This window comes from Diprion similis, chromosome 2 (assembly GCF_021155765.1).
Source record: "Diprion similis isolate iyDipSimi1 chromosome 2, iyDipSimi1.1, whole genome shotgun sequence".
Lineage (NCBI taxonomy): Eukaryota > Metazoa > Arthropoda > Insecta > Hymenoptera > Diprionidae > Diprion > Diprion similis.
Window position 1 is genome coordinate 6,042,243 of NC_060106.1, and position 27,228 is coordinate 6,069,470.

Below are 27,228 nucleotides of genomic sequence, written 5' to 3' on the forward strand. Positions count from 1 at the left end.
CGTGATAAACCGATGACAAATATTCTGATGAAAATGAATATTATCTTGCAACAATGTTGTCTGGTTTTGTTTTTACGAAAATTAATGCCATTACATAGACAAAGATCGGTCTCAGTCTTTTTCACATGTGAAGACGTATGTTTGTCAAAATGTTTGTCATGACACGGTTGAATCTTAATTGATGAATTAAACGATTTGAAAAGTTCTAAAAATGTGTGAACGACACATCTTGTCAATGTCAAAGCTGGCTGGTAAAGGCGACAACAAACTATACTCCACCAAATCTGAAAATTTTCAATTTTTTCTGACTCCATTTGATCTGATTCTGAGATTTTACCATTTGATCTGATTCCCGCGCTTGGATTCAAATATCCAAACCACGACCAGGAAAAATAACTCAGAGAATAGCCGGCAGTTCGCGCTGTCGTCGGCCCACCAATAAGCGCGATTCCATGGAGCATCTGGCAACACTGCGCAGCAGCAATGTAAGCAGCATCGCGGCAGCCATTAGCCGTGTTGTTGGATTGACTAGTACCGCAAAGTTAACTGTCGTTTGCGAAGGTGTGTTGAAACGAAATAATCGTACATATTTGTCGCTAAAAATATCATCAACTGGGTAAGTTTCACTCAGCATTTAAAATTATATTTTCTATCGACTTAACGTCATTATACCGTTTATTCTGCAGCTTTAAACTCCAGATTTTCTGTTCCCGTGCGTACACAACGCGCAGCAGGGCTATCGCCCTCGTTCAATTTCAGGCTTGGTAGTGATTGTAGCAAGCGGCAGAGATGATGTACACGGTAAGATTTTGCGCGCATTTTTCATACGATATTATCAGATTTTTACACTGTGTGTTATCTTCACTAACTAACTGTTTTTGCAAATGTATTTACAGGGGACCACGGCATCGCAGGATACGCGGTTCAGCGATAAGGAGAAGAAATTACTGAAGCAGATGAAATTTGGCGATTCTCTAACCCAAAAGGTAGGGTTCTACTTAGTCATTGAACTTTTTAGATCCAACCTAAAATGTAGTAGTATTTCATAATGGGGTTCCATTAGAAGCATGTAGTGAGTGACTTGCCATTTCTAGTAAATTTTGATAATTCAAGTACTTTTTGTTGATATTTTAATGCTGCGCTCATGTCCTGAATTTTTAACTGATGTCAGAACAAGTTTAGCGTCAGTTGAACCGTCCCTTGAGTTTTTATGAATTATCGTATTCGACTGTGATTCAAATCCACAATATACATATGAAGTATGAATTCCATATTTCATCCTTCAATACCATCGCATATCGGTACTATATCCTAAATTAATTTTAACAAATCACGTGCAACGTCACTTGTTACGTAGTTCATGAACGTTCAAAACTTTGTGATTTTCTTGTCTCTAGTAAAATAGGACATCTATTAGTTATGTTACTAACTTCAACGATGTACTTTATTAACCGTGATCAGGTCATTATGTCATTTTGTTTAAACCAAAAATAAATGACATGGTACGAGTATTAAAAAAAATATAATCAAAAATTGCAGGTAGACATGAGCAAAGTAAAATTGGATGTTATCAAGCCCTGGATTACTACAAAAATAAATCAAATTCTTGGCATGGAAGATGATGTAGTGGTTGAGTTCGTCTATAATCAGCTGGAGGAAAAGGTAAGAAAATTTAGAATATCCTTCTTGTTTTAAATCATTTATTTTCCGTTTCATTTAAATGGATAGAATGGTCTAAATAATTGAATAAGCAGGTTGTATACTCGGCTTTTTCCCCTCAGCATAGAACATTTACTTTGATGCACATTATCGTAGATATAGTTCGGACGAAAAGATATGCGATCACACTCAGCCACTTGTAACAATGAATCATGTGCACTTCATCTTGACATATACAAAAACGTCAAACCGATAATTGTAAGGTGTTTTTCATTAAGTTTTCAATAACTTCAACGACGAAATTTGGCTCAGTAATTCTGTCGAGTGAAAACTGAATTATGGTATCCAGTTGTCACAATAATTCTGTTATACAAAATCATGGAATTTAACAAAAATTGCAAGAAACACTTGCCAATAGCGATTTCACATCTAGAATGTTTCCGCCCAAGGAACTTTCTTCCCATGATATATTTTGACACTGTAAATATGAGTATTTTTGTTTCTGTTCTCAAACCCCGGTCTTTTAATTTTTAAAACATACTTATATTGCAGAAACATATATTTACGACTTAAAGAATAGTGCTTTTGGTAAATGTTATAGAAACACATTGGTTTTTTTTTCTTAAATTGAGTATAGATGTGAAAAAAAATTGAAAAAATCATTCTACATTATAAGATTTTTTGAAATATTTTTATGAGGTTGATATTTGGAACATAAATGTAATAGTAGACTTTTTTTTTTTTAACAAGTACGTTATTTGGCAATGTGGGGATTTTTTGAAATTCAGTAAATCGTTGTAAGCCAAAACATTCTCATACTTGGACAACTCAACTTTTTTGAAGTCATTCTAAAATTGCAACCTATTGATCTTTTTTTCAATATTGTCTGTCTAATATGGCCCCTAACCAAGAGAATTACTGTGCAATAAAAAATAATAGTGTTCACATGATCATTGGTAAAAATCAATTTAATGAATTGATTGCTTGTTTGTTTTTGTTCAAATCAACTAAAACATTTGAACTGTTGAAGCATAAATCCATACTTTGGGTAAAAGTCCCACATATCTTTGGAATAAATTCAGAATTTATGTGGCACCTGATTAGATACGAATTTTCGCAGTTCAAGAATTTTATCTTGGATCACAGAAAACATTTTGGCAAATACTTTATGATTAAAGTTTCCAAAGGTTTGACTTGTATGATTTTAGCAAATTTGGTTAGACTTGTTTCGTACTTTTTTGATGCATCCACATTTTGTATAACTTTAGAATTGTCCTAATCAAAATTGTCATTCATGTCGGAGAAACCTAGAATTGTCATAGCATTGACAATAAGATGTAGTTTCACACCTTTAATAGCTTTAAACTCTTAAATTTGCTACTGTTACAATGAATGAATCTTGGGATGGTAATTTGGTGTGAAACAGTCATAAACATCCTATTTATTGGTCAGTCAATGTATCCCTCGGTCAGTGACGAAAAAATGAAGCAGAATGTATTACTATCTTTCCGGAGGATGTGAAATTTATTTATCGTAATATCGTCGTATAAAAGTCTTAATGATTGAATCTAGAAATATCATTTCTTGTGTATAATGTAATGACTTAAGCGATAGATTTGACTAAACAAGGCAGACTGACACAAAAACAAAAAAAAGTGAAGTGCGTAGGTGAAAATTGTTGAATTGCACTATATATGACAAGTTTTATCACGTCTCTTTGAATTCCCCATTATTATAAGTAGAAACCGTTGCTGGGGCTCAACCCTTTTGTCCCAATGGCATTCGGATGTGTTCCTCTCTGCATCCGATTGGCCGCCTTTCTATCAGCCGTCAACCATAGCGTGATCCGTCTTCTACGTCATACCTCGCCGCATCAGCAGCTAAGGACAGCTGCCGCAGTTACCGACTCGTCATCATCTAGCAACCTCTGCCTTAGCTGAGTCACCATTCCTCGTCATCATCACCCAGAGACCGGCCATGCTTTTCTACTGCAACATCTTGTCTGTGCGAACGAGTTCGTCATCATCCTGGAAGGCCTCGACCAAGGCCTTGCGTCATCCTGATGCATGCACCTCCACTTCGTGGATACCGAGTCGCCTCTTCCGAGGCAGTTCAACTGACCAGCTGTCGACGCTGCAAAAAGGCCTTGGTGGCCTTAAACCATGGACCTTGGTCATCACTGGCAGTTTGTCTTCATTCCAAAGATGACAAACAGCATCTGCAGGCCTTGTTCAAGGCTCACTGTCGACCACTGAGGGCGACCCAACATTGAAGACACACCTGCGACTCTTCTTTAATCAACGGGGGGGGAAGGGACTTTCTGAACTATTGCTGTTCGCTCTCAACTGTCCACCCTTTCAAGGTGGAAGTGAAGTGATCAAAGCTTGGAGAGTGGGATTGGTAGACAAGCATCATATTCGCACATGTTGTGACAATCCTTGTCATTATGACAGGTTGGTTTCTTCATGATATATACTTATACTTTTCTATCAATTCTTCGTTTTTCAGCTAATAATCATTGTATCCACATGTCTAATCAATATTTTTACATTCTAGCTTGTAACACCGTAACATTTCAAAATCACATTCTCGTAATCAGCTGTTTGTAATGATGTTTCTGTTTTTATATTAGTTTTTTATTTAGGCATCATCGATGTGAAATGATCTGAGATGCGGATAGTTGTCAGCTACAGTTGTGGTAAGATTGACGTTTTAGGGTTCTAACAAGCAATTGTGCTTTTTCGAGGGGGAAAAGCATCTATGTTTACTGAGGAATTTTTTACAACAAAATTTTAGAAACAATATTTTTCATGCTATTCTGATTTAGGACCATTTTTTTTCTAATTTAGGTTCAGGTAATGGATTACAATTGTAGTTTTAACAGTACTGATACTGCCCTAAAATTGCAGTTCGCTCAATTTTTATACAGGGTATTTTTTTTTTTTTCAATCTGATTGAAAATGTAATGCAATATTGCCTATAATTCACACCAAAAACTATGTACTTTACAGTTTCCTGACCCTCGAAAAATGCAGATCAATCTGACAGGTTTCCTGACTGGCAGAAATGCCCGTTCATTCATGGGCGAACTTTGGGACCTGTTGGTCTCTGCACAAGAAAGCGTTACTGGCATTCCAGAAGCTTTTCTACAACAGAAGAAAGATCAAATCAAGAAACGTCTGGTAACTATACTTTCTATGTATTTCTCTCTAAATTATCGTAATATCAAATTATCAAGCAAAATGACCTGAAGAATATTTTACTTCGTCCAGTATAGGTGTGTATACTGAATTTAGAAATGAATTCCATATCATTTTTGAACAATCCACACTATAGTAAGACGGTGCTGCATCTAAGACAGCCTTGACTCTATAAACGCGATCTATTGTTTATCAATTGAATTGCTGTTTGTTGAATACTAAAAGAAATGTCTGACAAGCATTGTAGTTTTTTACGGATGTTCTAGTTGTAACTGTTCAGGAATTGCATGGTTCAGTTAATATCGGCAGAGTTTCACAACTTTATTGTTGCTTGCTGTAATCTTTATTCAGTGTGCGTAAATCCGTGTAAATGCGTGTCGAAAATAAGTTTGAATCGCAAGCTTTCGTATTCACCACCAACCCAGTAATTTATTCCTGTCTGTAATTATGAGAACTGCAGAGGTTTTCTTTGTTCTTGAAGTATGAAATATCATTAACAGGAAGAACAAGAGAAGCTGCAAGCGTCGCTGGCAGAGAAAGAAAAGGAAAAGGAACGCGAGAAGGAAAAAGATGATGCAGAATCAGCAAAGTTGAAGAAAGAAGAAAAAGATCGAGGATCGTCTAAGGAAAGACGAAGGGATCGTAGCCGAGATCGTGACCGGGACAGGTTAGTCATTTAACTTGTTACGCCTTTCATTTTTACCTCGACATTGAATTTTTTTGGTATTATTCTCAGTGGTCACTGTTTGATTATCTATTATCGGCAGAATTATGTCATTCGCTGTTATCTTTCCTCATGGTGTTCAGCAACTGGGAATTCCTGGAAACCCGGGAATTATACGGGCATTTCAAAGCGCCCTTGAAAATACGTGAATTCCCTATAGCAACCAGAGATTCGTGTTGAAATTGCCGTCTCTACATTCAACCGCTGAAAAAAGAATTTTTTTAAATAAAGATTTCTTCAAAATATCGCTAAAATTTATAATTCTCAAAATACATAGAAAGGGGAAAAACCAAAGTTAAATTAGAAAAGTTAGAGTATAGAGAGCTGCAATATAAAATTGTCACAACGAAGAAGAATACGTCAGCATTGTGATGGTTCTGTATTCTGATTTTCTATACTTTACCATTTGTTTTGACTTTTCTATACTTCGGCTTTCTACATTTTGAATTTCTATGAAATACAATTACATGCTGTGTTTTTCATACTAGATCAATTACTCATATTACAAGTCGATACAAACTAATACTGAACAGCTTTATCTACAAGGAACATCAGTTTGCTGTCCTCCTCCGATTTTGTTGCAACTTATTTATATTGTAGAACATTGAGAGCTAAGAGAAACGTATTGTTTTTTATTGTCGGAAAAGATATTTAAAGGGCAGAAAACGACTCCGAAAGATGGGTATCCAGTGGGATTGTTTCTCACCTTCGGATAGATGCGCTTGCTGTATTTGTATGAAACCAATGCTAAAATGTTTCGTTCATCAATAGAAACATTTCAGTGTTGATTTCATTGAAATAAATCAAGTGCATCAAAGAATCAGTCCGTCGGGTTTCCATCTTTGGGGATCGTTTTCATCCCTTTAACTCGGTTTTCCACCATTAAAAAGAAATATGTGTGTTAGTTTTCAATATTCTACAACATACATGAGATGCAATGAATTCGGAAGGGGTTATTAAACTGGTGTTCCTTTTTAGTTGCATGTGTTCGCCCACATTTTCAAAGTTCAGTGATTACCATATCCTTTCCGAAAATTTCCCCTTTTTAAAATACCACTTTAACAAGCTTCAAAGTCAATCATAATGACTTTTATGACAATTTTTCCCATATAATATGCGGAGTGTCTTATGTCTGACGTTTTTTATTATTTGACAAGTATTAAAAGTATTGACAATTATTCAAATTGCGTCAGAAATTTAAGTAAGACTCTATCGTAGGAACAAACGGAGCAGATCACGTGATCGCCATAGAGATAGAGATCGTTCAGGCCGTAAAAGAAGATCAAGTTCAAGATCACCGGCAAAATCCTCATCAAAAGACAACGGTAAAGAAATGACTGAGGTCAAAATTGAAAGAGAAGATTCACCTCAACTTGACAATGTAATACCTCTACTACCTGTGAAAACTAAACCGTAAGTTTTCAGACCTTGTAGTGTATAATTCAAAAATGCATTGTTTCTTACATTCGAATATAGTTGAATTGTCTACCAATGATTTTGAAAATATTTAAATATAATAACTTTATTCCTTCAGAGAGGCAGCAGTTGCTATATCACGGCTGCAAGCAAAGCTAATGAGCATCGCTGATGGGAAGAAAAAGATGAATCGTTCGCCATCTGTAGAAATTGCAGAAAAACTTTCCAAAAAATCACCATCAAAGTCACCTGCTGGTAAATCGAGAAAATCCAGGTCAAAATCGCCAATTTCAAAATCCAAGAGGTCACGTTCGCCTGTATCAAAATCACGACGATCACGTTCTAAGTCACGAACAAGAAGATCTCGGTCCAAGTCAAAAACCAGAAGGTCAAGATCACGATCTCAAGATCGATCAAAGTCAAGAAGATCAAAATCAAAGTCTCCTATTTCAAAATCGAGAAAATCACGTTCGAAATCACCAATTCGTTCCAAGAAATCAAGATCAAAGAGCATTGACCGTAGCAAGTCTAGAAAATCACGATCAGATTCAAGCGATTCGGCATCATCGAAATCACGGTCCAAGACTCCTGAAAAACGAAAAGAAAATATTGACTCCAACAGGAAACGTGATGTGAGTTCGAGCAGTAGTTCCGGATCAGAAATAGAGAAAGGAGCAAAAGACAAAAACGATTTTGAAATCCGTAAGAAAAAAGATGGTGTGCAAGCTAAACGATCTTACAGAAAGACCAATAAAGATGAAAGTGGTAGTGATTCTGATTCTAGTCGTGAAAGAAAATCCGCACCTAAAAGAAGGAGCCCTTCTCCCAGAAATGATAGATCTAAAGACAGGGATAGATCTCGAGATAGAAACAGAAGGTATCTCACTGAAAATATCCTAAACTTACAATGAGCATAGAATATCTTCGTCAATCATATATAATCGTATCATTACTCTTTCAGACGATCGTCTTTCGAAAAAGAGCGAGACAGGAGGAGGGATCGCGATCGCGACAGGGATAGGGAAAGAGATAGGGTCGATCGATACAGCGGAGGGAGAAGCATGAGACCACCATCCGTGCGGAGAGCTCCAAGCCGACGAAGGTAACATATTTAATTTAGATTCCTGATCCTGCGTGCACATGTACAGGAGAGGGATCATTCAAAATTCTCGTACGACTGACTAGGAACCCCAGGTAGATCAACTCCTCCGATTTTGATTTAGTTCATATAGGTATATTAATAGCGCATCGAAAACTAAGAGACACGCGTATTTCTTTTATCCGCCAAGAAATGGTTTAGAGGGGTGAAAATGACCCCCAAAGCACATAGAAAAATATATGTGTCTCTTAGTTTTCAATGCACTACAACATATATGAACTAGATCAAAATTGGAGAGGTTCACCTATCTACGGTTCCTTGTGAGTAATCACAATAAAGACATTGAATCACGTACTGTTGGATTTCCGAAATTGTACATATACAGTTTCAGTGTTATAAGGAATCTGGAAATTTGGCAATATCAGAATATCTGGAAAGTTTTGTACAAAAGTCTGAGATTCAGAATTTAGTACTGCGTTTGTTTGCATGTAAATTTGGATAACCTGAACAACATTCTTCTCTGTCAGTAATCAGGACTAGATTTTATCCACGTGACGATTCGTAGATAGTTTTATAATTTAATATGGTGCTTGCTGCAGATTTCAAAAGATTATACAAAAATTGAACTTAGAAGGTATTGCTCTCTAGTTTCGTAAACAAAGTTGCTTAAATAGTTTTTATTACAATCAGAAGCCCACCACGTCGTAGTCCAGGGAGATATGATCGTCGACGTTCACCTAGCCCAGGGGATCGACGCAGATGGAGAGCATCACCTGATCGCCGAAGAAGATCGTCTGAACGACACGATCGGCACAGGTCCGTTGATCGGCGAGACAGCAGGCGGTCACCGGAACGTCGGGATCGATCGAACAGGTACGATAGATCTTCTTCCCGCGACAGATCTAGCAGACGCGACAGGTCCCGAGAACCAAAGGAAAACAAAGACCGTAAGACATCGCCCGATAGATCCAGAGCAAGGTCAAAGGAGCCCAAATCATCATTGGAGCGTTCTAAGCCCTACAAGCGATCTCCAGATAAGGAGGTGAGGGAAAAACCAAAGGAAAAGAAACCTGTGGTAGATGAACCTGCCAAGAAACTGGATGAGAGAAGACCTCAGAAGATGTTGAGGAACGGACGATCTAAATCAAGTAGCTCGCAAAGCACAGAGAGTAGTTCCTCTAGTGACGAGGAACAATCAGCCAGGTGAGTAACGTATTTACTGCGATTGTTGAAGCATGGATTAGTTTTTTTGTCAAATTATTCACACCATAATTTGTATTAGGATTGCTTGCATGTGTAAATGCTATACAAAAGTTAATGTACGTAGCGGTAAATCTGCAAATCAGAAACGGAAAGAAAAAGAAGTTTGAAGAAATAGAGATTTCGAAATAGAAATAGAATTAGTTTTGTATTTTTTTTCCCTATCTTCAAGTCTCTCTGATTTAGTTCCATTTTTCACATTGTGTTCTGTGGATACTTATTCTTGTTGAGTTTCAACGAAAAATATGTGTTTTCTGCCTTTATCCTTATGATTATTGTTAGGCCAGAAAATCAAAATAACTTTGATTTCTTCTGAAGTACGTTGAAAATCGATACAAAAAGTATCTCAAAGCAAATTTAAGAAATTTGAACCTAATGTAGACTCAGCGTATACTGAGACAATCTTGTGAAGTGGGCCCATCACACTGTAGCGCGGGTCAACTAACAACAGTTGATGTAAAGTATTAAGTCGCCTCTGGCAGCTCGGAAGGATAGATTTCATAAGATCTCTGTATAAGATGATTACCTATATTGCAGAGAAATTTTATGTATGTCTAATATATAAACTGAATATAAATAGTGTCGTTTTATGGATTAATGGTTAAACTTTAAGGTAATTCCATTCTATACAAAGGAAATTCTATGGTGTATTTATGTATAAATCTTTGTCCAAATTTTGGTACGAGTATTGATTAGAAAAATATTAATTGTAATAAATTTGTAATTAGCAGAAGGTTACCGGAAATAAAACAACCAACGCAGGAAGTGAAAGAGCGAGAAATTTTGGAAGATGTCAACAAGAAGAAAGAAAAAGAGAAGATTTCAAAAGAAGAAGTTCCAATTATTCGTCCGGAGAAAGAAGTTCGAAAAATTGAACCTGTTGTTCCAAAGAAATTGGAAACCATTGTTTCACCCAAAAAACCGCCAACTACAATACTTCCTGTTACGAGACACAGGGTAATTTGTATCTATTTATTCTTCATTATTTAGCGATCATTTCATGCATAAATTTATCACGATCATGAACATTATCTAATAAGTATGCTTATCCTGATCTAGTTCTCGAAGAGCTTATCTCGAACCCCATCACCGTTTAAAAAAACTGAAGACATCATAGCAGCTGCAGCCAGAATTAAACAAACTCCTTCTAGGTAAAATGAATAGAAGTTGTGTGTGATTATTTATAAACTGATGAGGTCTGATTTAGATCTAACAAAACCATCATATATTGGTTCCAGAGATAATAAAGACGAATCACCTAAGTCTACAGAACCTGCTCTTTCGTCCAGTGATGTTTTTCAGCTGAAGAAAGAAGAGAGGCCATTGAAGTTGCTCAAGGTTACGGCAGATGATAAAAAACTAACTCACAAATTAGTTGAACAACCGTCCTTGAAGAAGAAATCAGTCGATGAAATAAACAAGAGAATAAAAAGAGACAGGAGGGATGGGTCTTCAGATTCTGAAAACAGCGATGATGAAAGTAAGGTTCACAACAATGAAAATATTTATCTGTATAGAATCAGTCAGTTACTCAAAGTTGAGATGCTTGAAGATGTGATTTCATTTCACTTATCTTTGATAAACTGTTAAGATACGTACAATGAACCTTAATTACATTTTGTTGAAAATATCTGAATTAGTTGATTATTTAGGTATCCTCAGATCAATACTGATTTACAATTTTAGATAAGAAGAAAGAAAAACGGATCGAGAAATCAAGGAAATCTCGAAAGGAATCAACAGACGATGACAAAACGGATAGAAGTAAAGTCGAATCTAGTTCGGAATCTGAAGATGACAAAAAGCACGTGGATAGTAAATCTAAAAAGAGCAGAGATGCTGGGAGGGCTGGTAAGTAAACATGATTCTTTATTAGCGGATTGTTTCGAGTATAAGTCAATCTTGATCCCAGGCTTCATTCTTGTGCAGGCTATCTAGTATATTATTTATGTAAACACTTCTTGAGTCATACTTGGTGATAAAAACTTCGACTCATATTGAGGATAATATGTTAAATATGTTTAGAAAGTTGAATCTTCCAATACATAATGACAAACTTGTATTACAAATCTGTTGCAATTATTATGGTGCTGTCTAATTGAATATAGAGAACCATTTGTTTTAAACTTTGATCGTCGCTCAAAATGGATGTGATATTGTAAATTGATGATCATCTACAGAATTGATATAAAGTTGAACGCAATTTCAATGTCATTGATTTAAATTCACATAGGTATGTGCGAATTTTCATTAAACAGATTTGCTGGATGATCGTAGTAAGGATCGAAGAGATACCAAAAAACGTGATGCCAGTGGCGACATAGAATCAAGAAAGCGGTCGAAGAGAGAAATTGAGGAAGACCTACGAAAAACTAGAAAGGTGCGGAAAGATTCCACGTCTGAAGAAGATGAAATGAAATTGAAGAAGATATCAAAATCGGAAGACGAGAAATCTAAGTCAAGAAAATCGAAAAAAGATTCCAGTTCTGACGATGAACCGAAAAAGTCGAGAAAGCGTCGAGACAGCTCATCTGAGGATGCAAAGTTGAGAAGTAGGAAGTCAAGAAAAGAATCAACTAGCGACGACGAGGGACGGTCGAAATCAAAGAAAGCCAAGCGGGATTCTAGTTCGGACGATGAAGAAATTGTCGAGCGAGAAAGTAAGAAAAAGAAAAAGGTAGAAGATAGCAGTGATGACGAGAAAGTGAAGAAGAAACGCAAAAAGAAAACAAAGACAAGTACAAGCGAATCTGAGGTAAGAATTCCATAATTTTTGTGTGCCAAAATTAAAAATTACTTCGATTCTATCTTGCATAAAAATAACTGTGTAGGTATAATATGACGTAAATGTTATAAACTGAAGATCCCGGAAGCCAAACTTTCGTTGAATTCAATTTATGTTTGTTTGTTTCTCTTGGATAAACAGGATAGTGAAGTGGAGGAAAAGAAGAAAAAGAAAGATAAGAAGCACAAGAAACACAAAAAGCACAAGAAACATCGTAAGCATAAAAAAAAGAAGGCTGTAGAGTCTGAAGAATCGGACGCAAGTGAGGGTAACACGGAAGAACTTGAAAAAAAACTTCGCGAAAAAGCCTTGAAATCTATGAAGAAAGGACACAGTATTGAACAAAGTGACTAAATGGATTGTATGTAATCGATATAAGATAATATCAGAGAAGTTGGCATATTTCAAATACTTATAAGCTGTTATTTCTTAGGTTGGCTATGCCAAAGTAACTATTCACCAGATCCAACAAAAAATACTGCTAATTAATGGTTTTGTATTTTAACAGACTGCGATTGCAATTTTTGAGACAACTTCTTTGATATTATCATTAAAAATAATTTGGTACTCATAAGCACCATGAAAAACTAAAAATAAAACTTGCATTAGTTGATTGTATTTTACGCTAGTAATTTTACAACTCGTTTTATCGTAACTCTCGTGCAATCAGAAATTGCAATCCGAGGTAAAGGTTTTTCTTTTTTCACGTTTCTGATTGCCAAGAAGTGTTCATACCATGCAGTGTGAAATAATCAATTAATTTGTAAATTAAGTTGATATGTGAAAGGATGTGTGACAATCGAAGAGCATACGTAACATTGTGAAATCGTACGAATCGCGTGTCCATGAATTAAAAATTGTTTCAATCGAGAAAAACTTGTAACTTATTATTACAGGGGAGAAATTTACGTGGCCTCAATTTTTTTTAAAAAGTATTTTAATCACGATACTTTACACAGAAAGAGAGGTCCTTGAACCTCAGATTTGTTTTTATTTTACAGCTGCTAGAATACTAGATTAATATCTAGTACAATTAATAAGTTAGAAGAATTCATTTTATCTTTTCTCATAAGTTCAAAGATTATCTAACATTGATTCCCAGTCGGGTAAGCAAATAAGGGTACTGCTGACTGAGCCAAGGTTAATAAGTTCGCCTTCAAGTTTTTCAAGGTCTAATTTGGCAGCGATTAGATCCTGAAAGTAAAGAAAAGTTTTAATAAATGCACGAATCAACCTACATAATGATGTTGAAAAAATCACAGAATTTCTTCATTTAAACTTACTTGTCTGAAACTAATGTTCGAGCCCACATCTACAATTAATCTGTTATCCCCTAAAACAAGTCTCGCCTGTCCAGATTTTAGTATTTGTAATTTCCCTAGCATTCCTTCCTTCAAGTTTTTTAATGTACAGTATTCAGTCTTTGGATTGGTATCACTAGGATTTGCTGAACCTAAATCGGCTGCTCTTCTCGCTTTCGGGTCACTTAATTCATCGTCTGTTCTAAGTCCAGGTAGGCAATCGGGAAACTGCAAGTACAACGTAAAATTCACGCCACAGGATAAGGCTCAGTGCCAAGCACAATTGTGCAGTGTAAAAAACAAAAAAAATTTAATCGTATCTACCTGTAATAAAATGTAATTATTTGCTTCGTTTGCAACAATTTGTGGAATAGTAATAAGTTTTTTCTCTTCTTTTACTAATTTCTTTAGTAAAGAAGGTTTTGCTGTGTTATGTTCTTCTGATACTGAAAGAAATCAAAAATTTTGAGTATTAATTATTATAGCGACGTTAACGAATGACAGTCATAGTGCATGACGTAATTTTTTTTATTTAGGGAACATCATTTGTTTCAATACTGAAAAAATTTTAAGCACTTTACAGTAGTCCGAATTTTATCGTATGATCCGTTATAATTAAAAAATTAATCAATTTAGGAACTTTAAAATTTCATGATTCACATCAATGTGCAGTCTGTGTGTATTCTACTCCTGTCATTTGTTTCATGATTTTTTATTCCATCGACCTAGAGATTGCGAGAAGAAAATTTTTGTGACATACCTTTTCCGTTTTCTAAGATTACTGGTTTTACATCTTCACTTGAACCATCAGCCTTTATTACTTGAGGTTCTTCCCTGAATTCTTTCTTGTATAATTGTGCTGGAATATTTAACGAACAAAAAAAAAAATGACAAGACTGGTTTCTTTCTATCCAACTTGGATGAATGTTGATCAAAGTAGGTTTGATACTGACCATCATCAGCCATAGGTAGCATCACTGGGGCATTTTCCATATCTGGTACAGCTCCATTTTCGATAAAATCATCTCTAAGGAGATGCTTGAGCTTCTCTTCTTCTTCAGCTTTATCAATCTTTTGATTTAAATTTAGTTTTTGTTTTTCTAAAACAGTACTGGCACTTCGATTACCGCTCGAATCGCTACTGTCTCTGTAACCACTGGATCTTTTTTTGGCTCGTGAAGAATCTGCTATACCACTGGAGAACACTCCATCAGTCTGCAAAGAGTACATAGATACAAAAAAATCAACCGTGAGTGTTACAATACTGTAATCCCACTTCTGATTAACAAAGACATTTTAACCTGGATAATGTTATCCGAAACTTTTCCTCTGCCTCGACCTCTTGCACCTTGTCCTCTTCCGCGACCTCGTTCTCTTGGAACTTTTGTATTATTTTTTACAGTGGTGTTATCACTGTAAAGTAAAACAAATTATTACAATATTGCCATGATGACAATAGTATAAATATGATTCTTGCTTACTCTTTAGCTTTATTTCGCTGTACGTTCAAGTTTGGAGTATACAGTTTTTTTGGTTTTTCTAGTTTCACATGCCCGCCTAGCGTCCAGTCTCGCGGTGATCTGAACGAAGTAAGTCTCGTGGGTGGTAGACCAGTCTCAATTTTTACATTTGTTGACATTGATCCTGATGTACCCGGTTCTACTTTGATCTTTATTTTTGGATCCAGTCCACTGCTGCCTTTTGGTTTATCCGAGTCCATTTCTAAAGGAAATCGAATTAAAAATGAATCTGTAGTGTCATAAACCTGGATGACAATTCGGTTTGGATGAAACTAGAAAACAAAGAAGTAAATGCAGTCACACAGTGTTATGGCATGATGATTAAATCTTCGCTGATAACACTTGAGAATTTCAATTTATCTATTGATCCCAGATCCAGATTACCTGAAGAATAATATTAGTCGATTATGTTTTCACTCAAATTACACTTTGCGATAGTAACTTAACCTTATCCAATCTAACCTAAAATTGGAAATAACGTGTTTTCGGTGTGTTGACTCGTACCGGTTCAAAATCCAATGCTGATCTGTTGACTAGCGATAGTGATGTACTGTTGCTGTGTTATAACAGAAAATATTTCACTTTGGGGCAGTTGAAATTAACCACTGTCCACTACAATACTTTATTTGTTGAGCCTTAGGCTAGGCGTTTGTAGTGCACGTGTACGTCACACGTACCTGCCAATCTGCATATGCTGTTTGTATACCGACCGAGTGGACGAATGATTCGTCTGCCGTCCTCCAATCGGAACATGAGCGATCTGTCATTGTTTAATGAGCGCGAGATTTACAAACTGTCCTTACGCTTTGACACGTTAGAGATAATAGAGACTTATGACTTCCTAATGATATCAGTACCAAGTAAACGAAGTTCTGCGCTTAATGGGAGTGGATAATTATGTTCGATTGACTTCGGTCGATTTATGGTTATTATCACTGTAGGTACTATCATTCTGGAATATGCGCAATAATTATTAGTAAATGATTTTTATATGTTTTTGAAATACAAGAGTGCTGCAATACTTCTTTCGCAATCGTGTACACTCCAGTAATCCACGATCTTTAAACTTACTTAATTGTTAAATATAGTTTTTCCGTACTTGGGGCCGTCAGCGTGAGCCGAAACACCAAATAGAGTTTTGAAACGTACCAAACTTAATCTTGCTGAAAATAACATTAAATACTTGACTCCATACGTCAAAATCAATTTTTTATGAAGTAACAATTAACTGAAATTCATTCTTTAATTTTGGGTTCTTGATAAACTTTCGTCTCCAACCGCAAGCACTTGATCTTTCATTACTAACTCAAGATACTATCGGTTTCAGTTTTTGAATTGTACCGGATTGTAGAAGCCGATATAATGTCAACACTTTTACACAATGTTTGTTTTACACTACATCGCCAAACAAAAGTTCAACATACCAGCTGATTGAGAAAAGTAATCTTTATTCACGCGGTTATACGATTAAAAAAATTTGCATTGTAATTTGAAACAAATTTCTTTATTGCTAAGGGAAGTTTCAATTTATTCATTCTAGTATTAAGTAGAATATTTCTTTCTTCGCGTAATTTGCTGAAATAAAATATCGAAGGCGTGATCAAAAATTGATGTAGTATAATTATTTGCGTTTTTGTACGAATTACATGCTTTTTCACTATTTTTCAAATCCTGTTTCGCCAACTCAGTATAAATCATCTCGATTCTGTTTTCGAAATTATTCCTTCAGGACGTGACCTTTCTTGCTTCGCTGGTAATACTTTTATACAATACACATATACATATACTGCATTGGAGGATCTATGTCCAAGTTGACTGTTATATGATATATTAGCTCGGTAAAGGTCGACAACGAGATTCAAGTTGAGTGGATAGTGGATAGTGGATAGTGGATATACTGACTGTATATGCCTACGAACTGCAGGCTATCTTATGCATGCATTGTAAACGACGCAGAATGATAAAAATGAGAAATATTATTATCCCGTCTCCGGTGTTAAGAAACTTGAAAGATAATTTCTCTGCACCACCACGCGAAACGTGCAGCGTTATCTAATTTAAAGTATTCTTCGTAGTCTGTATACACAGCACGTGTGTATACAATATAGTATACAGTAGTTTGTATACCTATAATCATGTAAGCCATGCTTTTGCATGCGCATTCCTGACGTGCGGAAGGTAATACATATTATAATATATCGCTGGCCTAATCGTTAAAACAAAGGTGTGACGGGTTCCGCATGAAATTACAAGAATATATTAAACTTCTAAGGAATAGTCTTGTGACATTGAGTGCGAAAAAATCGAGCCGAACTTCTCTGGTCCACGTGATAGTTATTTTATAACTGTTTCAAAAACCATTAGACCGGGTGTTGATATACTTACCGTAAAACTTTGGAATGCATTTTCTTGAAGAGTAAAGACTTTCTTCTCAAGACTAGAATGCATACGTTTCCGTGTTACGAGAAATTGCAATACCGATTTTATTTCAGTCTTGCTGTTATTTACAACATTCAGGTTTTGTTACCTTCAAAAATTTTAATCAGAAATTGACGGCTGCTTATATGACAATGACACGAGTTCGTAACGATCTAACTATCAAATTTTGAGTCCAACACCATTGCCATTGAAGTAATTAATTATCGTTTCTGAATACGAATGAAGTACTATTGAAAATTTTCATTCTTATTAATTTAAACTTATACGCGATGAAGTTTTTATTCTTCGTGAAAGACACATGACAGAAATTCAGTTGATGATCCTGCATTTCGTGGTCATCAGCTACAGGCTACGAAGAAATGCTTCTGTGTAGCAAAAAAAAAATAATAAGTGACTTCTAGACTAGAAAAATGATGATCGTTAATCTCAGCGTTATATATATATATATATAATAAATGTCTATTTATATCATAAGTGGCCGTGGAAAGTTGACTTGCAATAAATCCAACGTGATCGTGAATGCGCTGGAGTAATATAAGGCACGAGAAGCGACCGCCCTTCCGCACGTTTCTATTCGTAATAAAAATAATCGGTAGATATGTACGTCATGTATAACTGGTCATGAATTTGTCGAGACGAATGAAAAAGAAAAAAAAAACGGACGCAAAGAACTGCGGTATAGACTGTAGAGAGGGTCCAGATGAGTTGGCCCCTCGCTATTTTATCACGCGTCTACAGAGTCCCCTCGGAGTCTTGCAAACCAATTCGGTCCTCTAAATCTGTGGCCGATCGTTTGGTCTACGATCAGCAACATGGATCTACCAACTATAATAAAACGAACGATGCGACAAGCGACGTCGCCTGTCCCACCAGGGAGTCTGTTTTCCATCCGTGTGTACAATTATGCAGGGGCCCAAAAAACATCTGAACAATATAGACGTTCAGCATTCGAAAAAGTCTGTTAGGCGACTCAAGGGTGTCTCTAATTCTGTGCTTTGCGGTACTTTTATCGTCGTGTTATTATCCCGGTCGCCAACTATATATGTATAATGAAATTTTTCAATGACACAATTTTCTTTTTTTCATTGTTGAGGGGAAGTCGTCGGTAGTCTTAATCAAGAATTTCCATAAGATTCCGCAGTGACCTCGGCCGCCATCTTGAATTCAAAGTATAATTTACTGTTGTGAAGTAAATCTAGAAATAGTAGTAGTCAAAATTGTAGAAAATGTAATTCTCTACAACTTTGGTCATAATAATTTTAAGTCTATGATCGATATTTTCCAACTTGGAACATAAATTATTTAAATTAGCAGTTGAATAAGCTACTGCAAAATCTAGTCGAAATTTTGAATTTAGACTACCAATGACCCCCCCCCCCCCCCCCCCCCCCCCCCCCCCCTGTTGCCATCAATCTCAAAAGTACATTCCGACTAGACTATATAATCGATGGCGCGCTATCGTTGCTTGATCAGCTCAAAGTCTGTTGAAGTATTCAAATTCGAAAAGACATATGAGCATGATTTCGGTTTGACAAAACGACGTGTCGAACGTCCCGCAACAGGTTTAGAATCGAAAAGCAAAACGAGTCGTGAAGCGATGTAGTATGGCAGAAAAAATGGCTTCGAGACGACGACGCGTAGGTAAGTATAAAGTATTTTCTCCGTACGCGCGCGAAGTCCGATTAGAGCAGCTCGACACGCTGGTGGCGACGTTTTCAGTACGGTTAGTAACCGCGCCGCGAGAGAACACAGCGAGTGATGAGGTCATCGTGTCGTTTTTTCCTCCGCGCCAGTCGCGACGCGGTGCGCCTCAACTCCGCTTCGCATCAGCGTTCGTCGCGGGCAGTCTGAATTCTGTTTATTAACCACGTGGTTTCCGTATCTGCGAACGTCAGTGAAGCACCTCTCGCCTCTTCTTTTTCCGTATTAATTACGTACAGATTTATTAACACCGTTTTGCAGGATACAGTCGCCTTAGATTTCTCGCGGATCAACTTTTAGGAGTCGTTGATCTACGAACGATCGGCCCGTATCCGCAAGATTTTCATTCACCGACTACGTTTCGATTCACCGGTAAACCTAGAATTTATCTTGAGAATTAACCGACTATTACCTCAGTACGAAATAAGTCTTCAATCCGAACGCTGCTTCAGACGCATGAATTCTGGATTTAGGGTTTCGTGTGAATGTAGTCACGGGTCAGCTGTCATTTGTTCGACTCAACGCGCTCAACATTCGTTGGCATTTGTTTTTGTCGTTTTGGATTGCCCGGTATTCGATATTGTTCAATAATACAATGTACAGAGTTTAGATGATACAAGAACCGCGGATAGAATATCGAAGCTGATTTTTTCCTAACAGGGAAGTAACGAAATTACTAAATAAATTGAGAATTCTCGCGCTGTTCTTTATCCGTATGTATGTATGTACTTCCGAAATCGCGTAACGTATCAAGTACCTTTACCACCACGTGTTTTGCAACGGGAGGAAAAAAATTCGCGCATGCGCTGTGGTTTCAGGTTAAGCTTGGAGTTTGAAATCGCGTACGGATGCGGTGCGCGGTAGCGTCATAACTGAACAGTTCTTAATCGAGGATCGTTTACAAACGGCAAAGATTGACGGCATAAACTCGGTAACGGTCACAACTCTCGGGTCGACCTTGAGTCGATAAGTCAGGAATATTCGACCATCGCCGAAACTTGACGCGCAGCGGCCTTACGCGAACGTTTTAACCGTTGCAATTTATAATTAATCCATCTATATGCTTTACTCAAAAGTATTCAGAGCGTGTTTGCGTCTGTACGTATAATATTATAGATAATCGGGTCTCGCGTTTCAAGGCGACTTCGAAGACTGTAAATCCTAACGTGTTCGATAAGGTATGCGCAGTTCGATCAATGAAACTTTTCACTCCTTGGTGCAAGCATACATTAAGTGTCCAAGTTTCAATCAGCAGACCAGACGAAAAATACATAACAATAACGATAATAGTATACAATTAGTGCTCAGTTCTGGTTCTGGGAAAAATTTATAGTTCCGTGAATACACAACGGACTGATTCACTCTGAGTAAGTCGGAATATACAGATATATACACTTAAAATTAAACAGCGTAATAACAGTGGTGTGATATATATGTGAATAACAAAAAAAAGTGCGAGCAACGATACTGTGAACAAATTCGTTAGCAAAAATCGAAGTGTTAAAAATCGCGTTGTTACCCTTGCCAGAAGTATTTCTGGATATAATAATTTATTCTTGATAATAACAATTCTTTTATATACAATAACTTTTATCCCTGTGCCGATTTAAATCAACCGGCATTTGTTGTTCGATAAACCTTATTATACATGTGTTCTGTGCAGTTGAAAACGGATTGAAAATTCATCCACCCAAGCTGAAAATACGGGGAAACGACAAAATGAACGGAGTAACGGCGAGCCGCATGCCTGCGGAAATGTTCGACGAAAGGGTAAGTGTAGAAGCCGTCGATCCGATTGTTTATTAATTAAATGTAATTCTGATTCTACACTTATGTTAACTCGATGCCTCGCCGAGTTGTGAGAGTCGGTGCAGCTGACCAGGTCAATAATAATTCCATACCGGTTCACCGAGGCAGTCAATGCAGCCACCGATATTCCCGTTTCTCTCCTGCGCCTCAGGGCCAAGCATATATAACATAACAGGCCGCGTATCCGATCTATGGTGAAAAGTTCACGAGGTTGAAGTTTGGGGAAAAAAATCGCTATTTTCGTACTTCTATAATGATATTTGAGGAACTAAGATTCCGGAATATGGTTTTACATTAGACTGTATAAAAAAAAATTTACTATTTTTTTTTTTTTTATGGTATACTGAAAATATTGTTCAGGATTACGAAAAAGCAATACCATAAAAATTTCAGATTTTAATATTGATATTTAGAGGTGCCTCATCGCGATTTTCTACTTTCCGTAAGAATAACATGGTAAAAATGGTTCTTGCTCTTTGCGATTTTTATAACTAGATAACGACGCGTCGTACAGAAAATTCATAAACATATTTTTGTAGGAAATTGAACGTTCTACAAAAAAGGTCTCTTGTCATTTTACGATAAATCTACTCCTTCAAAAGTTATTTAAGGTCCTTTGCTGATGTTTGACCTCAAATAACTTTTGAAAGAGTAGACTTATCGTAAAATGACAAGAGACCTTTTTTGTAGAACGTTCAATTTCCTACAAAAATGTGTTTATGAATTTTTTGTACGACGCGTTGTTATCTAGTTATAAAAATCGCAAGGAGCAAGAACCATTTTTGCCATGTTATTCTTATGGGAAGTAGAAAATCGCGATGAGGCACCTCTAAATATTAATATTAAAATCTGAAATTTTTATGGTATTGCTTTTTCGTCATCTTGAACAATATTTTCAGTATACCATTAAAAAAAAAAAATGGTCAATTTTTTTTATACAGTCTATTTTACATATTTTGTTTTAGTACGGTTTTGACTGAATTTCAGACAATTCTAAAACTGCAGAATAACGTCTGTTTCTCAGCATGAATCGTTGCGATAACGTTACTAACTTGAATATGATAAAAGTTTACTTCTCGGTGAAACGATGCCCCCTTTTATTCCAGCTTCACCTTTCTTCGTCTCTCCGATCGATCTGCGGTTGTACACATAACACGTGTGAATCGAAATCTGTCTATACGGCGATATTCCAATGGCGAAAATCCTGCCTGCAGAACCGATTGAGTCCAGTTTTATACCCGAGTCGATAATTAATGAAGATTACTGTCGGAATATAAATCCAGAAGATCGCGTGTCTCCACGCGTCGACTTTTCGTCCTTGATATTTTCATTCTCGTTATTTTGTACACAGAATTACAACGGCGTGGTATAATCGTGTAACAGCATATTGCGCAACGTATAGGAAAAAGTTATGATTCTGAGAGAGTGTGAAGTTAGCAATGAGTGGAAAAAAGTGACGATTCCGAGTGAGCGTAAAGTTTGCTTATCATACTTTGGATATCACACGAACACAGAATCGTCATTACCCACGAGTTACACACGATATTTTTTACAATAAAAATTTAAAATTAGACGTTTTCGATCGTTTGCTGAAAATTAACAAAAGACGCTATTTCTCAACGAATGAATTGCGCGTTGGGAAATAGCGAACCATTTTTCCACTAGTGGTGAAATATTTTTTCACTAGCTGGAAACAACTGTTTTTACTCACTAGTGGTGAAATAATTCATTGAGAAATAGCGTCTTTTGTTTAATTTCAGCAGACGGTGAAAATCGCTTATTTTTACGTTTGAGTTGTGAAAAAAATCTTTCATATACAACAACTATAGCTGTCGGATCGACAGTCCGGATCCCCTACTTCCTGACGGAGCTGCGACACGAGCATATATATATATATAAGTATAGGCGATGAGAGAAGAATGCGACGTATTACGTAAAGGTTCGAAGAGTTTCTTGCCGGATAAAAAATTGGTTACACCGAGTAGGATTTTGTTCACATCTTCTTTTCTCATTCTTCATTACGTGTACTATATTATATATACATACATATAGGTATATGAGAAATGCGCTTGGAATTTACAGGTCGGTTAGTCAGGGCTGTTCGCGAGTTCTTCTCTAATTTCCATATTATACCGGTGAAATGTTATAAACGATGAAAACAAGTGACGCACTGTATTATACCTAACAGGCATGTCGTCTTCGTCTTCTTCATCGATATTCGGTGGTCTATAAGCATTCGGAATGTATTTATGCACTTACTACGTTCGTTGGGTAATGGTGGGCAAGCTGGACGACGCGACGTCTCGTAAACGTCGGCGAGTCAGTCAAGTCGGATGTAACGTGTATAATTAGTGGCTTTATACTTGCTAAGAACTGAGGTCATGCCGCACGCACGTATCTACATATATGGATATATTATATATATTACCGAGGCGCGGTATGACTTCGAATTGAAATAAACCTGCTGGTCTCGTTGCTACTCGCAATTAGGGATTTACCTTTAAATTTTACCTACGTGCCCTGCACGCTTCGTCCAACCGACGAGGGTTGTTCACTCCGATTCGTATAGATATCCTCGTTTCGTCATTATTAGGTACCTCTCGAACCAATTCATTCGGACCATGATTTCAAGCGCGATAGAAGAAGAGAATCTATTACTCGTGAACCAGATTTTTGACGGCTTTTTAGAAACTTTTTTCCCTCCGTTAAGTACATTATTTAAACTTTTACACGCCTTATTTGTAATATGCCACGACTAATTAACGAGAGGTCAAATCCAATTTAGTGTAATTATGTTTCTTTGACTCGCTATATCGTTTTATCAGGTTTATATGAAAAATTGTTGCTGAACGCTTTATAGTGCGAGAAAGTTATGCTTATGATTAAATTTTAATAATTATTAGCACAGAATTCTTAAACAGTATTACTTTCCTTCGGGGCTTTCGGTATTGTCTAAAACTATAAAATTTATCAGGAAGATAATCGTCTTATTTTCGCGAAAGAACCAATTTTGAACTTTTCGATGTTTACGGTATGTTTCAAAGTGATTTGCGACGGCTTCGAACAATTTTTATTACCTTACGTATTCGATGTTGGTTGTGCAAGCACGGTTAAATGAATTCGGCGAAAACATCAAAGTACATAAAACACGTCATTCAATTTATGCTCGACTAATACTGAGCATAAGTACGTGTTTACATTATACTCGCTACTACAAGTATAATCAGCAAAAAAAAAAAAAAAAATTTCACGACCGACGCGGAAAAAAGATTTCTTCTGAGGTCTATATCAGATACATTGGCGTAAAAAATTAACACAAACGACTATACATCGATTCCGATAAATATTAAAATACGATATCAATTGAACGCGTGCTATGTACAGAGTTTGTTGACGTACGTGCAAATCGACTTATGAAACGATGTAAAGTTTCACGTTACTCAAATAGTGGTGGGCACGGAATTAATTATAATTATCCGATAATCCTATGGAAGATACTTTATACATGGGTACTGTGTTGAAATCAACGTTACTAATCGTTACACATGTTCATCTGTATAACCGCGCGTATGAATTGAATTTGGAAGAATACAAGAACAATTAAAAAAAAGTGATTGTACAAGAGAGTAATTATAATTTTTTTTCCACTCAAGGCATGTGTGATTCTGTTTAATTTTTATTACTATTCATTTTAATTTATACACTGAAAAACTCGAAGATACATTCAAAAATTTTGAAATCGCCCATTCATCGCGAACCTTATGAAGAGAAATCACGTTTACTAATGGTGTAAGGTCGTATGTGTTCGCGTATTCATTAATTTTAACGCAGATATGCGTTTTCACAACTTTCGTAGCGAATACCGTGAAAAAAAATTATTAGACGCCCTTCTACCACTAAATCCACTTTTTTATGCATTCAGCATGCTGATACAGTTTGGCGTTAAACCAAGTAAAATTAATTAGTGTAACTTGACCGACTTGAGGGCACGTCATTGGCGGTATATTTTTGACCTTCGAGTGGTGACGCTGTTGCAGTTTATAGATCATATGTGGTGTTACACAAACGAGGAGCACGTTTTGTTACAGATATGCCATAGTTGAATATCCACGCACACTTTTAGGTACATTAGTGTAAAGCAATATCTCCGCGTATATTTACTTCGTATTTATAGTTACGTCGATTTACGTGCAAGTTGACGACAGCCGATGCACATTTATTTCAAAATAGAATACGTCGATGTACGTTACAAGCCTGCGAAAATTGGTAAACGCTGTAATAGTGTTTCGTCATCGGTTGAACGAATATGTACTTATGATCACATTTGTCAGGAAAATTGACTCGTTTAATATCTTTCGACGGAATATGAGTAAGCAAGTCATATATTCAGTGATGAAATAGCACTTTGTACTTTATAGAAAGTTTAATATGTAATAGTCAAATAAGTATTGTTACGATAACGGTTCAAATATTGTTGGAATTGCATGACAACGTGGCACAAGTTACCATTTCGTGTAATTATACACGTCAACACTAGATTACTTGTATCGTTATTTCTTAAAAAATTATTTTTTATAAAATTTACTAAATTTACTAGTTAAGTATGAAAAAGACTCGTTTTCATTTTGTTTACAGGATCGTATTTTCTGATCTTGGTAATAAAAAAATAAAGACAGTTGGGAACAGAATTGTAACTTGAGAACCTAGAAATTTCTCTCTGTGCGATCGTCTCTGGGACCATTTTCAAGAGTGGACATTTCCACTTTGAAAATGTCAAGATTTTCGCGCAGATATGACAATGCAACCACAAGTATTATATCTATAATAATATAAACGCGTGTTTGCACTAATGTATCTCGCAGAGAACGTCGCGGGCTGCTCGACATTAGAGTATGTATGTATATATAATAAAGTATAGCGAACACGTACAGAACAGAATTTCTATGCCATTTCATTTATCTCTGAAGTACGTACTTAACCTCGTTTATGCAGAAGTCTGAACCTAAATAAACAAATTCTTCCCTTTTAGTCGCATCGTCTAAATGTCTGATACAAGATGTGGTTGTGGGGTTGAAATTCCGAATTTTAAGGGTTCCGAAAGCTACAAATTTTGAATTTTTTGGTGGTAAAACTTGGAGTAAAGAAATTTCCAAGTTCCGGAAGTGCATAACTCCGACAAGTCAAAGTTACGAAAGTGTGGAAATGAGAAAATTTGAATATCTAAAACAGCTAAATTCTGAATGATCAAAGATTTTCAATTGTGTCAATTTTTGGCTTCGTCAAATTTCAACACTTGCGTCCTTTCTTTCTTTGTTTTGGATTTTCCATATTTTTACGTTCGAAGTCTTGGTCATTCTGATTTCCGGTTTTTCGGGTTTTTACACCCACTCGTTGGGTAAACTACGCTGTGTGAGTATATTTTAACTTTCGAAATTTTATTCTATCGTAACTTGAATTTTCGGAATCTTGCACATTTCGAAACTTTGAACCGTCGGCTTTCCGATCATTCGAAACTTCGTTGTTTCCTAAAAGTTTTATTCCTTCACTTCAAGTTTCATCACCAAATAATTCGAAATCAGGCACTTCGGAACTTTGCTTTTTAATAATCCGATGAAATGTCTCTGGATTATACTTATAAAAATGGTCAACGAACTCGTGAATATTACCAGAATTCTTCTTGCATATAACTTTTTATTCTTTCGATTATCTATTGTGAACATTAACTACAGAACATAAACTTTCATCTCCGGTATCTGGGTGAACAAACATTGTCAGAAACGTCGGAATTGCTTTCGAACTGATGCAGTGTAAGGCAAGTATTTGCCAATTATAGCCGTTGTCGCATCACCTGCTCGGACTATTTGCTCACAATCATACATACAATTGATCAATCGCCTGCTGACGTTGAGTACACGTGAAATCCGATTGTAACTAACCGCTGCAGGTTGTTGAATATGTTTATATTATGATTTTTATAGGGACTCAGAATTGTAGGAAAAAATTTTTACGCAGTGTAGATTGATTATTTTTTGTTTTACCTACTTCGTCTGCGATTTTAAGGCGTTTTTGAACAGTGGGAGGAGAGCAAAGCACGTGTGACGCACGTGGCTCTGCCTGCTCGGGAATGCATATGTACATTTATGCATACTATGTCTATGTAGTCTACATGTGTGTATGGTATATCAGACTTGAAGAGTTGGAGATAAGTTGGAAAAGTGAAAAGAGAGAAAATAAAAGTAGAAACGTTCTTGGTTTTGAAGACATAGGAACGATTATTTTACACTTCCTGCACCGAAACGGATTTCTACACTTGCG

General features: G+C 36.4%; 3 protein-coding genes across 12 annotated transcripts in view; 2 read left to right on the plus strand and 1 right to left on the minus strand.

Annotated features, from left to right (window-relative positions):
- Positions 1-481: 481 nt before the first annotated feature.
- Positions 482-25,343, plus strand: LOC124414055 (serine/arginine repetitive matrix protein 1). Of its 7 annotated transcripts, none has more exons than XM_046894935.1 (16): positions 483-616; positions 700-801; positions 897-986; positions 1,540-1,662; positions 4,671-4,841; positions 5,360-5,526; positions 6,802-6,996; positions 7,118-7,876; positions 7,961-8,101; positions 8,789-9,301; positions 10,087-10,315; positions 10,418-10,509; positions 10,597-10,838; positions 11,045-11,209; positions 11,617-12,113; positions 12,285-12,717. In XM_046894935.1, exons 2-16 carry the CDS (start codon positions 790-792, stop codon positions 12,495-12,497), a joined length of 3,609 nt encoding a protein of 1,202 aa, XP_046750891.1. In that variant the 5' UTR covers positions 483-616; positions 700-789; the 3' UTR covers positions 12,498-12,717. The 7 variants fall into 7 exon arrangements, with proteins under 7 accessions (XP_046750942.1, XP_046750891.1, XP_046750927.1 ...); XM_046894971.1 differs by having other exon boundaries at positions 8,789-8,971; XM_046894980.1 differs by having other exon boundaries at positions 8,789-8,971; positions 10,090-10,315.
- LOC124414170 (DNA-directed RNA polymerase III subunit RPC4) lies at positions 13,110-15,616 on the minus strand. Of its 4 annotated transcripts, none has more exons than XM_046895154.1 (8): positions 15,469-15,616; positions 14,926-15,166; positions 14,746-14,857; positions 14,398-14,659; positions 14,205-14,303; positions 13,769-13,890; positions 13,427-13,672; positions 13,110-13,337 (listed from the first exon to the last, which is right to left on the minus strand). In XM_046895154.1, the coding sequence occupies exons 2-8, from the start codon at positions 15,162-15,164 to the stop codon at positions 13,218-13,220; spliced, it is 1,200 nt and encodes a 399-aa protein (XP_046751110.1). In that variant the 5' UTR covers positions 15,165-15,166; positions 15,469-15,616; the 3' UTR covers positions 13,110-13,217. The 4 variants fall into 4 exon arrangements, with proteins under 4 accessions (XP_046751110.1, XP_046751083.1, XP_046751101.1 ...); XM_046895127.1 differs by having other exon boundaries at positions 15,427-15,616; XM_046895145.1 differs by having other exon boundaries at positions 15,407-15,616.
- LOC124414088 (four and a half LIM domains protein 2) overlaps positions 20,724-27,228 on the plus strand; it is a 131,564-nt gene continuing 125,059 nt past the window's right edge. The window contains exon 1 of the mRNA XM_046895032.1: positions 20,724-20,874. Coding sequence (XP_046750988.1) covers positions 20,824-20,874 — 51 coding nt within the window. The 5' untranslated portion in view covers positions 20,724-20,823. The remainder of the gene's footprint in view (positions 20,875-27,228) is intronic.

Excerpts from the sequence above, each read along its gene's own strand:
- LOC124414055 (XM_046894935.1), top strand. Across the intron at positions 987-1,539 it reads GCGATTCTCTAACCCAAAAG|GTAGACATGAGCAAAGTAAA; the intron begins GTAGGGTTCTAC and ends CAAAAATTGCAG. Across the intron at positions 6,997-7,117 it reads CTACCTGTGAAAACTAAACC|AGAGGCAGCAGTTGCTATAT; the intron begins GTAAGTTTTCAG and ends TTATTCCTTCAG.
- LOC124414170 (XM_046895154.1), bottom strand. The coding sequence starts at position 15,164 with ATGGACTCGGATAAACCAAAAGGCAGCAGTGGACTGGATCCAAAAATA. Across the intron at positions 14,304-14,397 it reads GCTACCTATGGCTGATGATG|CACAATTATACAAGAAAGAA; the intron begins GTCAGTATCAAA and ends TAAATATTCCAG. Across the intron at positions 13,673-13,768 it reads ATAATTACATTTTATTACAG|TTTCCCGATTGCCTACCTGG; the intron begins GTAGATACGATT and ends TTGTACTTGCAG.